Source organism: Oryzias melastigma, linkage group LG21 (genome assembly GCF_002922805.2).
Source record: "Oryzias melastigma strain HK-1 linkage group LG21, ASM292280v2, whole genome shotgun sequence".
Taxonomy (NCBI): Eukaryota; Metazoa; Chordata; class Actinopteri; order Beloniformes; family Adrianichthyidae; genus Oryzias; species Oryzias melastigma.
In genome coordinates, this window is record NC_050532.1 from 23,710,737 (window position 1) to 23,728,792 (window position 18,056).

At 37.2% G+C, this 18,056-nt stretch overlaps 1 protein-coding gene across 1 annotated transcript; it reads left to right on the plus strand.

Moving 5' to 3' along the window:
• Positions 1-2,432: 2,432 nt before the first annotated feature.
• il10rb (interleukin 10 receptor, beta) lies at positions 2,433-17,391 on the plus strand. The gene is made up of 8 exons (XM_024287065.2): positions 2,433-2,646; positions 9,976-10,105; positions 10,830-11,020; positions 11,824-11,984; positions 12,296-12,449; positions 13,910-14,064; positions 14,156-14,322; positions 15,420-17,391. Exons 1-8 carry the CDS (start codon positions 2,595-2,597, stop codon positions 15,604-15,606), a joined length of 1,197 nt encoding a protein of 398 aa, XP_024142833.1. The 5' UTR covers positions 2,433-2,594; the 3' UTR covers positions 15,607-17,391.
• The last annotated feature ends 665 nt before the right edge of the window (positions 17,392-18,056 follow it).

Genomic DNA, 18,056 nt, shown 5'->3' on the forward strand with positions numbered 1-18,056 from the left:
CTTGTGAAGAAATTGTAGTTCCTCTTTTTTAAATAAAGCATAAAAATAAACTTTCAAGGTACTAATATGTTTTCCCACCATCCTATTCAAGAGCTTTGGGTGCTAATTGTTGAAACTTTAATCTTATTGACCAAATCTAATGTTTGCTTTTTATTTCAAACATGTTTAAAATTAGAATAGATAGATTATTATAATAATAATAAAAATAACAACAAATTAATGCAAAACATGATTGAAAAGGAGAAGCTTAGCTTGTTAAAACCTTTCCCTTTAAATAAGCAATACATTTACTCTAAAGATAAGATTATAATATATTTAAAATATATTATACTTTATATATACATCCATAATTATATATATATATATATATATATATATACATAGTTGCATATATATGTAAATATGCAATATTATTTAATTATATAATGCTTCGACTATATATATGATACATAATTAAAATAAAATTATCATTGTAATTTAAAAATCATAATCAATATGGAATACTAACAATAACATTTATATAAATGATAGCCTTTGTCAAACACACTGCAGGAGGGATTTTGGCCCACTCCTCCACACAGATCTTCTCTACATCAGTCAGGTTTCTGGACTGCGGCTGCCTCCAAAGATTGTCTATTGGGTTTAGGTCTACAGAGCCACTTCTTGGTTATTCTGGCTGCAAATTTGGGTGGTTGTTGTGTTGGTCGACCCAGTCACGACCAATCTTCAATTCTCTACCGCTTTTAGCCTCATCGCTACATGGAAGCATTGACTGTATATCTCATTTACAATGTTTGGAAGAAATCCTGTTTAGAAATAAGGTTTATTTATTTTGAAGATCTCTACAAAAGCATCGGTAAACAGGGTTCATAGATCACTCAGTCTTTTTTATGGCGATTTTCAAGTTCTACTGCAGAAGCTGAGCCTGAATGATGGCTGCTTTCAGTGGTACTTCCATGTCTCTGTAACTCAGTTTGATGACTTGCTGTTCAACATTAGTTCGAGAAGGAGAAAATAAAAACAAGAATTATAAAGTCTCCATGCAAATGAGAAAAATATTGTTAGTGGAAGCAGTCAGTAAAGGAAAACCCTTATTAGTGAGAAAATAACAAATATGTTAACCTATTTATGCTTTAAAAAGAGCACATATAAGTAGCTTCTGTGTCTAACTATGCAGAAAAAAGCAGTGACTTGTACTCTGAAAAGTATGGTATTTCTTTGACAGACTTGGAATGTGTTAAAAACATACTTGAAAATGGTTTTGGTTAGAAACAATGAGCAGTAGTTAATGTGAACAAAGTGAATCAGCACGAAGGTCGGTGAAAGAACTCTCTGCAAAGGAATTAGACGATGTCACCAATGTTTTAGGCTCCTAATTTCTTGTTGAGAAGCCAGTGGACTTTCGTTTCTACAAAAAACAGGTGTTGACACATCTACAACAACAGTTTTTTTTAGCACTTTTATTATTTCACTCCTTGCAGGTAAAAAAGTGCAGGATTTAAATCAACGTTTCTGTTTTGATTTTACGTAACGCATTTACTTCACTGAAGCAGGGAGAGGGGAAATAAATCAGTCTGATAAAAACTAAAGATCTTATCATTTGAGTTTTTTATAAGATGAAACATATGAAGTCCTGGAGTTTGTTAGAATTACAATGAAAATTGTGTTTTTGGTGTTTTTAACATGTTCTTGTGGAATTTTTCTGATGATGGAGGACATATAAGAAAGCTTGAAAGCTTATATAAGCTCGAAACTACATTTTTAAAGTTTTTTTTAATTCAAATTGTTGTGAATCATAAGCAGATGAAGAAACGCAGTTGGAAAAAGAGTTCATTTGTGACGTAGAAAATACTCTAGGTGGGCCATAAGACTGCTGCTGAAAGCTTTCAGTAAAAGAAAACGGAAAAACAAAAGGGAAAGGGAAAAGGAGAGGAAGATGAGCTACTACTCAATTACTTCTGATGTGCATAAACTGCCCTAAAAAACTACACAAGTTTTGTTAGATTTTGGCTAAAAACAGAGTAATCATGATTAAAAGATCACTGAGATCAAAAGATTATTGGAATGAGACTTTTTAGGCTGGGTTGCTGGCTTCTGATCACTAATTTAAAGCAAATTAAAGATGCACTTACGTAAAAGAGTAAAATGTTTAGAGAAAACTTCATTGGACAAAGAAATAATTTTAGAAAAATGGGGGATAGAAGCTGCTCACATTATTAGAAGCTACATTTCACTTCAGTAAGTGCATTGAATAAATATAATTCCAACAAATGTTTATTATTATTAATAATGATAATAATAATAATAACAACAATAATCATAATTTAAAAACGTATTTGTTTTTATCCAATTTGATCCAGGCGCAGTTCCATCTGAATCCAGAAGGGGGCGGTAATCCGTGATTAACCCTTTTGCTCCAACCGTAAATACAAACAGAAGAAGTGGATTGCCCCACACATATCGAAGAGGTTACTTACACCTGAGAGAGACCAGTAGTAGAGGAACCGAGCCGATCCCGAACTCAGCAGGAGAATGAGAACCTCCTGACTGGTTGTTGGGTTTTAACGCGTCGATCCCCCGGAAAGGAGTCCGTCATGATCGCCGTTTTCCTGGTTTGTCTCCTGTCGGAGATCCGCAGCAGCGCTGGTCAGTTCCTCCAGGCGTTCTATTTTTACACTTTCTTTTTTTTCCTCTTTCTTTAAACTTGAAATCTGTTTTCATTTTAGATCAAACATAACCTGGTATTTCCTTGATTTAGAGTTCGCGGCTTTTAATTAGACACATTTGATTTTGTGGTTCTAGTCCGAGCGGCGTCAGATTCCGTCAAATTCCTTAAAACAAACTTTTAAAATATCCGTGTACGCTTTGAAAGCCAGTGAAAACCAGTTTTACGTTCATTTAAGGCGAAATTTGTTCCAAAAATACGTAAGTGATCGATAAAGAGTCGAAAGAGCGAAACAGAAAGTCTTTCTTCGACGATGACGCTTCGTTTTCCCTTCAGGACAAACTAAATCAAAACAATGTCAACAAACTCCTTTAAATTTTGGTTTTATAACTTCAGAATTGCTTTATTTATACTACTTAGAATTCAAAAATGCAGAAAATACATTTAGTTTTTTTTAATAATAATAATAAAATGTATGCAATTAGACTTAAAATGTATATTTAAATTATTAACAAATCATGTGTTAGAATTGGAGATTAATGACAACAAGGTAGTTTTAGAATACATAAAAAGGAAGGACATATGTGTTCATGTATTATTGTTAAGTCAAAAAGATCTCCCATCAAAATTAAGGAGATTTTTCTGTACTCTTTTTGTGTTAAAGTAAATCATAAACCTTTTTTATTATTAAAATATAATGGAGACATGTTTTCATTTCTATTATCAACATATATCGGGAAAAAAATGACTCTTTTTTTTTTTTTTTACAATATAGATTCAGGGTCCACTGTTTAATCTATTTTATCATTGCATAAATTGGAGCTCATAAAAACCCCAAAAAACTGGATTTCAGAAAATTAGAAAACTGTGAAGAAATCACTGTTTTTGCAAAAAGATAAAGACGGGTTATGACCAAATCAAAATAAAGAATTTTCAAAATGAAATGCCCACCTGTAATATTACAGCAGTATGGGCACCCCATCCTCAGCAGAAGTAATCTAGAACATTCTGCGAGACTGTTGCAGTGATTTGATTGAAGAAAACAGACATTACAGCCCAAATCATGACCGACTGGGGAGATTTCACTTTAGTCTGTAGCCTGGATTCTGCTCCTCACCAGTCTTTCTTAATTTTGGTTAACAAATGTCCAGTTGAGACACTTCCTCTGTTGGGCCACTCTTTCTGGACGTCTGCAGGTTCTTAAATGGTGTCCTTCTGATAATCCACTGAACGTCATGTCGTCTTGGCTGCTGGTGCATCTTCTCCTCACACATTTTACCCTTCCATTAGACCAGGGGTGTCGAACTCAATCGCACAAGGGGCCAAAATCCAAAACACACCTTTGGTCGCGGGCGGAACAGAATAAACATTTATTGAACACTCTAAAACTACATTTTTAAACCTTTAAAACCGTAACTTTTTAACATAATTATGAACTTGATATATAGCATCACCAGCATTACAAGGTGAATTTGGCTGCTGAAAATGCTGAAATGTATAGCTGAAAGCGCTGAAGTTGATAGCCAGCTAAAAATATTGGCTACATGTGAAATTAGCCTAAAAAACAAACCTAGGTTAGCATATAGTTGAAAAAATAGCTAAACTTCAAAATATCATAAAAAAGCTTAAATTAGCCAAAACAGCTGGCATGTAGCTGAAAAAATAGATAAACTTCAAAATATCCTAAAAAAGGAAAAAGCCTGAATTAGCCAAAACAGTTAGCATGTAGCTGAAATATTAACTAAACTCCATAACAACTTAAAATGTCTCAGTAAATGCCAAAATAGTCTAAAATGTTAGCAGAATGCCCATTTTTAAACTTTAAAACTGTAACTTTTAATGTTATTTCGAATAAAAACAGGCAGGAACATTATTCCAATGCTAGTCTTTTGGCTAGTTGTCAAGTTCCAACTGAGACATTAAACCAAACTAATTCAACGACTTCTGGGGATTTTGTTTAAGTGCTTCAAGTTTACTAGATGATTATTTGGGTGAAACTCACACACTAATACATTCGGGCATATTTCTCCAAAGTATTCTAATTTTTTGAAGTCCTGTTTTTATTGGTTTTATGAGCAGGAACTCCAAGCAGAGTGGAGCCTAAATTTGTATTCTATGAAAGGTATATTTTGAATGGAATTATGTTTATGAATACAATTTTCCAGTTCCAGCCACCATGTGTTTGCATGGGTTGAGAACATGGTAAAACGCTATCTAAGTGTGCACCATTTTCTATATATTATTTTTGTTTAAATAGTCTGTATTTCTGCTTTAGCTCGTTTATCGTTCTGAAATAAAAGAATAAAAATGAAAAACCACTTCAGGTCAGGGCAGAATGTTTTTAATCCAAGAGGAAATGCAGAAGAAGTGGATAAAGATTCACATGGAAGATAACCTTTAGAATTATGAGGTTTGTGGCTGTTCTTGGACACCAGGTTAGAGTTTTTTGTGTTTTTTTTTTTTTTTTTTTTTTTACATTTCACTCCACATTTTGTGAATTACCAGGGACACTAGAAACCTTTTTTTTCTCCACCTTCGCTCAGCAACCCTGCAGGAGCACAAATGGACTCATCCAGCCTCGGTTTCAGAGGCCGATTGACTGTGGAGCAAACTTTTAACTTAAGAGTTGCACTAAAACTCCCCATCACAAGTTTGCACAGGCAAACTCTTTGAATTTTTTTATTACTTTAAAGTTATAAAATCCTGTTAACAGCTGGTGTCTACAGATTAACCCATAAGAACTGGGGTGGGTGTGTTGTTTCTTATCTGTAAATAGCTAGACTTTGATAACAGTCAGCAGCTTTTCTTACAAGAATGGCAATATTTGAGTGATGATGGAGGCATCATAATGTGGGCCAGCGTGCCTCTCATTGTGTATTCAGACTGCACTCATTTGGTTTGGTTAAAGTGAACCAGAGCTTATTTTCCCCGGTAATCCAGAACAAATTTTCACTCTGAATATTCCCAAGGGGACCCTGATTCGATACCAGAAACTTCAATCTTTTGAGGTGGTCTCAGTTTGTTTCCAATGGGACTGAGCTTCGGTTCGCTCTGAGTTTTCTCTGTCTGAATTGGCTCTGCGCTCAGAGCGGAACAGCTGGACCAAAACAGCCAAAAGTTAGTTGAAATACTACTACTGCTCCAAATGCACTTTTAATTGGATCAATAGGGAGGAGCCATAGGGGAGGAATCAAGATTCGGCCTGTATGTCAAACATCTATCAGTGTACCTTCCTAACTATTGTCTCCTCCGTAACCGCCTTGCAGCATGCCTCCACCGTATCGAAGTAGCAGTAACCTGTACCTGATGTTTATAGACATTCAAAATTGGTGAACTGTCCCGATAAAGATTGCAAAGCTTAGGACTTCCATTTTTCTTTCTCTCCTTACTTTGCCCCGCCCTCATAATTTCCGACCAATGGCTAAAGAGATCTTTATGCCTCATTTCCACTGAGCGTTTTAGTATGGTAAGGAGTGGTATGGTACGGTCCAGTCAATTCTGGCGACCATTTCCACTCAGTTAAGCCTCGCTTCCACGGAGCGCTTTGTTTTCACAGCGCATGCGTGATGTAGATCGCTAGCATGTCATTGCGGCATTCTAGTTCTAGAAAAGCAACAGCAATGGTGGTCATCCAGCTGCTCGCCTTTTTCTTGCTTTACATCTGGTACATCATGTACAACAGGAATTTCATGTTGTTTGAAAGAAGAAGAATGGCTAAGAAGAATATCGCTGTATAGAGGAAACCGTTGGAAATGCTAGCTTGGAGCTATATTGGCACGTTCTGTTGTTGACCTCACTTTCTGCTAATCAATGTGTGGCTACAACTTTCCTGTTTCATTTTTCTATGACCTACAACCTATAGGGGCCCCCCAAGTGTTTCTTCACTGTTTAATGGGTCCTTTTTATGGAAACATCCAATGGAAACACTCAAAATACTGGACCGCTCAGTGGAAACGAGGCTTTAGTTTCCTCTTTATTTTCTAAATACTTCAATGAAGCAGAAATTGATTGCTGATGGACATGGCGACTAAGAACGCAAAGCTGGTTGTTGGTTGAAGGAGCAAAAAATTGCCAGGCCACAGTTGTAAATATGAATATCTGTCCTGCCTGGATAAATAAAGGTTAAATAGACATTGAATTTGTGATGGTCTTTCAGGACAACTTTGTTGCTCCAGTCGATCGGAACATCCCAGAAAAAAAACATGTCATCACAGAAGTTTTAACTTGCGACCAGTGAGAGTTTCTACTACACCTTCATGGCTGGATTCCCCCGAAAACGCACGAGGAACTGAGTCACAGAAAGAAATGTTGCTCAACCTCTTGAGCAGAATTCTTACCGCACACACCTGCAGGCACACCTTGAGTTCTTGCTTCCTCTTTTCTTAAAATATCTTCCTTCCCTTCACATTTTTTTGCAGTGAAAACCCACAAGGCATTTTAGCTTTATAACAAATACATTCTTCAAATTTATTTTTGTCTTGAAGTTTTTTGTTGAACAGCAGATTCTGGAATTTTGTTTGGTTTCTCAATAGAGGAACTGATCAAAGTTCACTAGAAGACAGAGTTACTTCTTGTTTTGGATTCTGTTTTATTCTAATGTGAACTTTAATGTGAACTACTCAACTTTATTAGCACAGTTGTACATTTGGGGAAATGAGTATTAGATCATTTGCTGAATTTGTTTAACCTAAAAAGAAATTGACAGTCTGTCATCCTAATGGTTGGTTCATTTGTACAGCGAGAGACAGAAAACCAAAAATCAAGAAATCAACTTTTAAGTAGGGATTGACGATATATCGGTAACAGTATCAACCAATATTTGCATATTTTGAGTTTGTGGGTATCGGTCCAATATGAAAAAAAATCACCAATATGGTCTGACTGTTTTCAGATGCACCTTATTTTTGAAATGTATACTTGTTGTAAATACATTCTTGGCTTTGGGAGGCTCATGTTTACAGTCATAATCAGTAATTGACTATTATCAGAAATATTTTATTTTTGATAAGGATTCTTGTTTTTTGTCTAATACTCAGTAAATGGCCTAGATGTTTTTCAAGGGTTTAAAGTGCTACACGTTCCACTGAAATCCCATGCTGTATGTTAAAAAGGGCAAGTACAATGTGATTGTACAGTAAAAGAAATGTCGTGCTTTTCCTTTGTGTTATTGTAGAAACTTTAAATATCGGTATTGGCATCACAGTTGGAGGGGAAATATCGGTTATCGGCATCAGCCAGAAAAAACAATATCGGACCAACCCTTCTTTAAAGAATTTATCTAAATGTATGTTTATTTCATCGAGGAAAATACATGTATTGGTGGATAGGCCTAGTCCTTTGTGGCAAAACCCTTATCAGCAGCTCAGAGGTCTGATGTTTCTTGTAGTTGATGATCAAGTTTCTGCACATATCAGGAGGAATTTTGGTCCACTCTTCTTTACAAATGACCTCTAAATTCTTCAGATTTGGTGAGAGGGACCTGGTTGCAGGCTAGATGGCGCCCAAGCAAAATGTCGCAACTTTAGCTGGAAGCTAAATTTGCGTATCCCTACTAAAAGATTCCTAACCCCAACTGTATCCCTTGCCCTCAACATAACCCGGTTCTGGTGTTTTCCTAGGGGAAGACTCCATTTGAACATCGGTTGAGGACTTCCGGCAAATGACACTCTGGCGAAATCTTGGGGCCGTGTTGTTTTCTGGGGCCAGGACCTCTTTGATTTGGTGGATGTTGCTTAGCAACTCTGAGCTTTACCTCTCTCCATAGATTTTCTTTTGGACTGAGATCCAAATACGAGCTAGACCACTCCATGACCTTGATCTGCTTCTTCTTCTTCAAACTTTCCTTGGTTGAAGAAGATTCCTTGGTTGTATGTTTGGTTCTGATATAAGACCCATGCACGACCCATCTAAGCTTCCTCGTGGAGGAAAAGGAGGTTCTCACTCAGGATTTGACAGTACATGGCTCCATCTATCCTCTCATCTACACGGTGAAGTGTGCAGAAAAACACCCCAAAGGATGTTTCCACCTGTTTGCTCGACAGTGAGGATGGCATTCTTGACTTCACTCTTCCTCCATTACAATAGGTTGAGCTGAAGCCAAAGCACTCCATTTTGGTCTCATCTGACCACGGCACCTTCTCCCAATCCCTCTCTAAATCATGAAGGTGTTCATTGACAAACTGCTCGTGTCTTCTTTAGCAGGGCTGCTTTACGAGCACTCTAAGATGTTAAACCATTGTGACGTAAAGTATTACCAATGGTTTTCTTGGTGACTGTGGTCCCAGCTGCTTTGAGATCATCAATTAACTTCTCGTGATCATGGAAATCCCACCAGATCAGCTCTGGTTTGAAACCCCAGACCTATAGGTGGATGGATGGTCACGTTCTTGTATTTTGGCACCAACAGTAGTCTCCTTTAAAACCCCCAGCTTGTTGCAGATGTTTTTGTTGTCCATTCTGGTCTTGTGCTGGTCTACAATCTTCTCCCTTAAATCCACTCAAAGATATTTAGCTGGAAAGAGTCTGACTGAATGATTGTGTGGACAAGTGTCTTTTCTACAGGTGATTGGTTCAATGTGTCGTCAATTCAGCTGAGCGGTTGATTTCGCGAGTCTTATTGGTCTGTGTGAACCAGAATTCCTAATGGTTACTTGAGGACTATATACTTATTTCCCTCAATGAAATGCAAATACATTTATATAAATTATTTAAAGTCGATTTCTTGATTTTCGTTGTAATTTTCTATCTTTCACTGTTCAAATAAACCTACCATTAAGATGTCAGACTGCTTCTTTTTAAGTGTGCAAATCAGCAATGCATCACATATGTATTTCCTCTACTGTAACACAGAACTGCTTCATATGACAAATTGTGGCTTAAATGAAAGTTATTCGTTTATTTTTTTAGTTATGTTTTAATTCGACATAATTTCTTATTAGGTTGAGATCACATGTAAATAAACACTTACTTTGTTCTTCATTTATCTCATCTGCTTCTCTTTCCTTTGCACAAACCTGCTTGTATTTTTTAAATAATTTCTCTTGGTTCTAAGACTTGTTTTCCTCATTTAATTGTCTTTATTTTTAGTTTAATCCGTTTCATGTTGTTCACGTTTTCTTTTTCAGTCTTCCTGTTAATTGTAGCAGTCTGAATAGTTTGAATGACCTCCCACATGCTTTGCTTTGTGTTCTTTCATTGTGTTTCCCTCGTCTTCCTCACAAATAAACGTGTCTTTGAGTCCCAAGCTTTCATCATCCTCACAATGTTGAATTAATGTTCTCTTATTTGTTTGTTTATTTTTTTTCCTGCAGCGGAGGCAGAGCTGCCCCCCCCACAAGACCTGACCATGCTGGCCATCAACACCAATTACACTTTAAGGTGGAACTATGCACAGAGCGCCGCCATGCCCAACCAGGTCACCTTCACCACAGAGTTTATGCCGTAAGTGGCACTCGTGTGTGAAAGCACACAGCAGCTTCCCTCATCTGTCGACATTCAGCGTCTCGGATGCTTTCGTAAATGTGTATTTTGAGTTTCCTTGACTGTTTCCATGTTTCCGTCCAAATGAAACTTTTTTTTGCATACTTTCATGTTTATTTCATTTCATTGTGTTTTGTCATCTTTTTTCATTTCATTTTTTTGTTTTTTTGCTAAAGCTTTTGCATTTCTACAGAGCAGAAATAGGGTGGATGATTTATTTATTTATTTTTATCTTCGTACCTCGAAGTAAAAAATAATCTTGTTTTGCCATTTTTAAACTTCTCTCTTTGTGTCTTTTCTTTGATCATTTTTGACTTGTTTTTTTTTCTCTTTATAAATGAGTTTGGGGGGCATCATCCACTTGCTTTTAGGGATTTAAAGTTCTCTGAGCCCCTTTCGCTCTGGGCTGTCACTTTCAGTGGGCATCATAGCCAATTTCTTTGATCTCATGCTGATATGACGCAATATTTCTGCATTTGAGTAGATAAAGCAGTTCCTATGAAGGAACCACCTTCTGTGTAGTTGAGCTTTTATTTTACATTTCCTGATGGCTATTTGTCTGTCTGTGTCTGTTTGCAGCAGTCAATAGTAAACCTAATCCAAAAAGCGTTGACCAATAAACCAATTTTCCACCTATCTGAAATTCTCACAGTATTAATTTGTGTTTCTTTGCATCCCCCCACAGAACTTTCCTGCTTGTAAACAAAAAGAAGCCCCATGTTTGGAGAACGGCGTGTAAGGAGTCACCAGAGCAAACCTGTGACCTTACCAACTTGGACTTGTATTATTATACCATTTTCAAACTGCGGGTGCGAGCCAGTGCCAACGGCATTCATTCTCCTTGGGCGGTAATGGACTTCTGCCCTGAAACAGATGGTAAGAGTTGTTTGATGGCAGCATACGTGAAGCCTTCAGAGCTCCACAAACTGTTGAATCCAGGAAACAAAGCTTTCGAAAACTGAGACGCAACGCAAAAATGTAAATAAGTCAGAGTGGTTATTCTGGTAAAGTGTTGAAGCCGTTCAGGAAGTAACATCTTCCCAAAAGGAGGTTTTTGAGCCTGTGAATAGACTGTATATTGTACTCTAATGTTCTTTAGAAATGTTTCACAAAGCATGATCAGAAGTGATTTTGAATGAGTAAAGACAGGAGACGGATATCCTTCGACTGCAGGGGTGGGGCGTTCTTTGTATTTGCTCTAATCCCCATGAATAAGGGGGAATACTGTAGTATACAGACATTAAATATAATGATTCTCAAATATAGTTTGGTCCACAGGAATGAGTTGGAACTAGATAAAGCTTCTTTATCAAATAGAAGGAGTCGCAGGACAAGAATGTCGAAAATGGTTGCCTGAATTTGAGGCCTTCCTTAGGACCTTTGACGGCAATTAAAACTTTTTTCAGACATCTGAGATGTGGGAATTAGTGACAGTTTAACCAATCCTTTTTGTCTAAAATCACTTGCTGATCCCTTTTACGATCAGGTGGTCAGCTGTCTTTATCAAGCACAAAAAGACTGTCACTTGAAACTCGGACTCTGAAACAACTGACCTTCGTAATCCAGAAAGCTCTGAAAGGAACAGGACCAACGATTCATGACGTTACTTCATTTAACGGACATCACGTTTCATTGCCCGTTGCCCACCCCGTTGTTGCATGTTCCATTTGTCTCTCCAGCCGGGATCGGCCCTCCCTCCTCCGTGAATCTGGCTCCTGCTGGAAGTAACTTGGAGGTTGTCATTGTTGACCCCTTGACCAGTGCCAACAGCTCCATGAGGGAATACATAAAGGACTTGAAGTACAACATTCTTTACTGGGAACAGGATGGAGATGAGCAGGTTTGGCACAAATGTCTACACTTTTTTTTTTTTTTTTCAGATTTTTGTGCAGACACTCTGCAGGTTGCAGTTTTCGTTCTACTTCCTCTTTGTTTTATTCTGAAACAGCTGCACGAACCTTCACTTGCGTATTTGTTGGTTTTAGCTCGTGCAGCAGAGTCATGTGTTTCCTGTCTGTGGCTCAGATTGTTGTGTTTGTGCTGGCAAATGTGAGTCACCTGTGGTTTTAGAAGAAGAAAGCAGGAAGTCTGCATGTGTGTGTAGTTCACGTGAAGATTTATTTCAAACCTGTCTTTCAAAATGTCCCTCAGGCTTTGGTCACCAAGACCATCTCCGTCAATTCAAATGTGGTGGCTCTACCAGACCTGAAGCCTTTCACCTGGTACTGTGTCAAGGTCCAGTCGTACACCGAATACGACAACAAGAACAGCAGCTTCACCTCACCGGTCTGCATGAATACTGATGGTGAGACCTTCACCCAACTCCTTCTTTTATTTCCTGAAATCTTTAAATGCTGTGAGAAATGGTCAAAGTTTACATAAATATGAGCATTTTGAGAATATAATCCTTGTTTCATCATCATTCTGTGATGGCATCACTTTTCACAAACTTAAAGGTCACTTTGTTTTTTTTAATTATTCATCATAAATCCTATTCCAGAAAAAATAAAACACTGATCCGTGTTATTCCATTTTTCTACCATTTGTGCTCAACACCTTCTCGTCCATTCGTTTTTTCTCTATGCTGATTGAGAACCAACCAAGTAGCCTTATTATTACACATTCATTCATTCCCAGAAGCCAATGGATTTCAAATATAATGCATTCTAATAAAAATAAAATAAAAGGTTTATTCAATTTAATACATCTGACATTGAAGCAATCATGATAGTAAACTCAAGAGGGAGCTATGGAAAAAATAAGCACCCTTCCTTAAATATAAATGTGCAAATCGATGTAAAATTAAACTAAATTAAACTTGCAAACATTTGTGAACATAACAATTTGGAGTTAACCTCCATTTCTCTCTTGAAACTATGCATGTTTTTTTTGTCATGTTTATTTCTTCACCTCTTGTCATGCTTGCTTTTCCTTTGCTCCCCCTAGTGGCAGAATTGCACATTGCAGCCATTTCTTTAAAGACTCATAACTCACCACAGGAACTGGCTAGAAACGTGCTTTTTTTAAACATCTTTGTATTTTTTTTCTCTTCATGACTGGGCCGGATTAAACCATCTGTCAGGTCGTATGTCCCCCCCCTCCCCAGTCTTAGAAATACATTAAAGACCCACTTCAATCATCTTTTGAGCAATTCTAAAAGCATCCCAAATAATTATGATTATGTAGTTTTTAGACAGTTTTTTTTTTTTTTCTGAAGTGTCGTTTTTTTTTTTTTTTTTAGAAAATAGCTTCTGCAGCGTGGCAGGAATTTGTCAAAAATTCACATCTTGAGTTGTGGATGGGACCGGTGGCGCGTAGTAAGCCTGCCCGCACTACCCATCATCTATTAGTTTGCACTCTCCTGCTTGCTAGCCCCTCACACCTCCAACCTAACATTGCCGGAGCAACAAAAATAATACCTGGATGTTACATAAATCTATTTGTCTGCAAGTGGATGTATCGGAATGGGGCGGAGCGGGAGCTTGTGCATTTTTTCGTCCGCTCATGATACACAGCGATTTAAATAAAGAAATCCTCAGAAATGCAGTTTTGATCTTCATTTTCTTTATATTTGTTCTCGTATCATTAGATAAATGCTACAAGAACATAAAGTCTATGAAGAGGACTAAACATTTATCCACTGTGAGGATTTTTAGAATGTTAGACTGAAATAAGAACTTCTAAATCTGATTTTGTTTGTTTCTATGAATCTGAAATAATGTTTGTTTTATATGAAGATGATAACTGTGTTTGTTTGTGTGTCAGGACATCCTCCTTGCTGGCAGATCATCCTCATCTTCCTGGCTTTCCTGGTTATCGTCGCCCCTCTCGTGGTGCTTTTGATTGTCGGCTCCTTCAAGTGCAGCAGAATTTTGAAGTCTATGCTTCACCCTCAGCTGCCCTCCTTCCTTTTATTTGAGGTACTCCCACCCCCACCAGCTTCTACTGTTTTCTAAAGGTTCTGTTATATCCCAAAACAAAGTTCTGATATATTTTTTTCTTTCTCCTCAGTCTCTCCGTGACCCGATAACCTCGAAAGGTCCCCAGCTCATCCCGGCGAATGTGGACTCAGAGCAGCTGTGGGACGTGGCAGTCTGCATGAAGTCCCCTAAGCTGGAAAGGCTCAGCCTGGTTAAGGAGTTGGCAGCACCCCCTTCAGGCCAGAACCTAGACACCAGGTCACTAAAAGTTTTGAGGAATCTACAAAAAAAAGAGGAAAAATGTTTTCTGATAGCTTAGCCTCGGTTACATTATATAACCATGACAATTTCATGTTCATTTTATGTCCTTCATTAGAAACAGTCGTTTTTGCAGTTATGTTTTAAACCAAAGATGTAGAAAAACTGCAGAGAACTTGTGTTTAGGGTGTCAGAATAAGAAGGAGGAGCTTCACGTTTGAAGAAGACTGTATGATAAATTGAATAAAAAATAAAAACCCAGATAAATCCAAAGATAATACTCAAAATTTACCAATAGGTAGTAGAAGAACAGGTGACCAAAGTATTTTGTTTTGACACCTACGTTGATGAAAATTGGGTTTTAGATGTTCATTTAGTCAGCCACCAATTGTGTAAGTTTGAGAAGTCTGTAATTTTCATCATAGGTTTACCTCAACTATAAGAGACAAAATCACATCCTCTGATTTTTAAAAAATTTATTTGTAAATTACGGTGGAAAATAAGTATTTGGTCAATAACAAATGTTCATCTCAATAGTTTGTTATATACCCTTTGTTAACAATGACAGTAGTCAAACATTTTCTGTAAATCTTCACAAGGTTTTCACAGCTTTCTGGTATTTTGGCCCATTCCTCCATCCAGATCTCCTCTACAGCAGTGACTCATTTTTTTAAGTTGGAGAACTTGCACAGTTGGTTGTTGACTAAATATTTTTTCTTCCCCACTGTAAATAAAAAATAATAAGTATTTTCTGAATATTTCTTTATTTAAACATTGAGGTGAAGGAAGGCGGGGTTTCTCTTGGCCAATAGTCCCGCCCACAACCCTAAAGTGAATTGAGAACGCTTTGAAAATAAATTAAAAGATGATCAGAGAGGACCTTTAAATATAAAAAAAAACAACCAAAAACGAAATAAAAGCTGTGAGAAATTCACTAAATCACAAAGTGAAACAAAGAATAAACTTTTAAGAGGATTTCTGAACTTCAGACTTTTTTTCCCCAAGGTTTCTGTTCATGAAATCTTCCTCAGCTGCAGTAAAAGTATAAAAACTTCTTGTTGAATAAAAGTAAGTGACTTAGTTTCTGTGTGTTTCAGACTCCTCCGTCAGACCAGCAGCGGCAGCACCGACTCTGGAGTTTACTCCACAGGCGGCACATCCGGCAACGGCGCTCCAGACGGCGTCAACAGAGCCGTAGACTTTCTGCCGGTGAAACTCAAGGACAAAGAGGCGGGGCTTAACAGCTGCCTCATTGCTGCAGATGAAGGCATCAATGAAATGTGAGGAGGAAACTTGTAAGTTTTCCGTGGCAAACAGAAGAACAAAGGTAGTGACAAATACTGTTTAAGATGAAGCACCTCCCTGATCCCAGAATGCACTGCTTCGGCCAGAGTCCGATATGAATTTGAGCATTTAGCATTAGAAACATCACATGTATTGACGTGACTGACAAAAGCTTCAGGCGGATGAGAAACTCCAGTTTACCCACAAGTCCTTCTGAACTGCTCCATGAAGCGATCGGGAATCAGGAAAAGTCTGATGGATCTGAAACTGAAACCAAACACAAACTCAGCTGCTGGCATGGTGTCGGCAGCATCATGGTGTGGGGATACCGTGCTGCAGGAAGATCTGAGGAGCTTCAAAGAATGAATGGGGGGAAGAACTGCACCAGTCGAATAATCATCTGCACACATTTCGATAAAATCATGCTTTCATTTGTCTTCCGATCGACAAAATTGATTTCTTTATCAAATTCAACCAAGATCAGTTAAAAACTGTTTCATTCCAGCGAATCAGAAACAGGTTTTGAGTTCTCTGTAAACCAAATACAAACTCCTGTTTGAACATCTTCCAGTTTTTTAGTTGCAGTCACGATGGAAGAAAAGAAAAGACCCAGTAATGCAACTTTTCTGCTTTCAGACGCATTTTTCACAACGCAGTTAAGCTAGATGCACGTTCAAGAACACACATTGATTGGATGCATTTTTAGCACCAGTGTTCACACCGCAGTGTCACTACTTGACACTAGCGCATGTACCTTAGAGACTTGTTCCAAAATGTTGCTCCATGCGTTTTATTTTACAGCTCTACTCTGATATATTAAAGACTTATAATTCCAGCTGGAACAAACTATTATTCATTTCTCCTTCATGATCTCTTTACTAACAGTTGACACTTCAGTGTATTGAAAAGGACACTACCCTTTCATTATCCGAGTCTCTGATTGGTCAAAGTTCAACTGGTATAACTTTTATTGCGTGTTTTGTACATAGAAAACTGTCTTAAATAGCGGAACCCTTCAAATACTCACGTTTGCATCAACTTTTCATTGGAAGTGGCTGCCTGAACGCTCGTTTCTGAACCTGGTGGGAACGTAGCATCAGGCTAGCTTTGCTGCTCTTCCTCACATCATCCTCATGTTGATCTTCATCTCACTATGTTTGCTCCTCCACTTCAGTGTCTCTCTCCTTTTCTTCAGCAGGCCTGATAGACAAACACCATGCATGAATGTAGGGGTTTTTTGCTTTGTACATGTAAATGAAGTTTCCCTTTTTCCGGCGCTGGCGAAAACCTTTCTGTCTGTCATTTTAACACGTTTGTAAAAATCAGAAGATGAAATTTAAATTTTGTGTTATTTAAATGTTTGTTTCTTTTTTGGATGGATACTTTATTGCTTTATTCTGAAGGGTTATGTCACAAAAAAAACAGAATACCTTCCAGCGCTCCACTTTCTCACGAAACTCAGAAAGTGCACTTTGAGAAGATGTTTCATTTCATCTAAATGGAAAAGAAGTCATATATTTCCTTGTTATCTCCTCAGGGACACATTAGTGTTTTTTCTGTAAAAGAAACTGAGAAAATCCGGCGCATCGATCTTTACTCTATTCAGCCAATCGTTACAGTCACCACTAATGGATCACTTGATCATCTTCTGGACCTGGTTCTTCTCTGTTCATGTTTTATAAATGTTGTATGATTATTATTTAGCACTTCCTGTTAATTTTGTAAAAATGTTTCTGCATCAATGAATAAAAAACCTGAGCCAGCCTGTGAGTGTTTACGCTTATTTTTAACTGAATAACATTCTTACTGCACATTTTAAGGTATTTTTTTTCTTGAGGTTTTTCACGTTTAATTAAAATCAAAAGAAAAATTTTTATTTGATGCTTTTTGCACAATCAGCGTGATATCAGGATGCAACTAAGTTATTGTTTAATAACAAAGCTTTTCTTTTTCTGTCTTAAAATAATACTGCAAATAAAAAAATATATATTTTAAATAACAAAAATGCTAAACTTTATTATCAGAAATATGTTATTTCTTGGTTGATTGATTTCATTTCCCTTCCTCTTAAAAAAAAAAAAAACTTTTTTTCCCCAAGTTAAAAAATCAGAAAATGTTAAAATCTAAAAACAACTTGAGTGTTTTTGTATTTGAAAACTAAAATATGATGTAGTTCACTGTATTTATTGAAATAAATACTGACAGGTGTCTGATCAGTACCTTACCTGTCAAAACTTTTAAAAATAATTTTAAAAGTTGGTAAACAAATTATAACAAAAATGAACCAGTGTTAATTCAATATACTTATAAAGCACCAGTTTAAATTTGAAGTTGACTCGCATATACAAACAAAAGCTACAGAAAGAGCTTAATAGCCAATATATTCACAATCCAGTTTGGTCCAGATCATTTTATGAAGGCAGATTGTCCAAATTTGTTACAACAGAAGC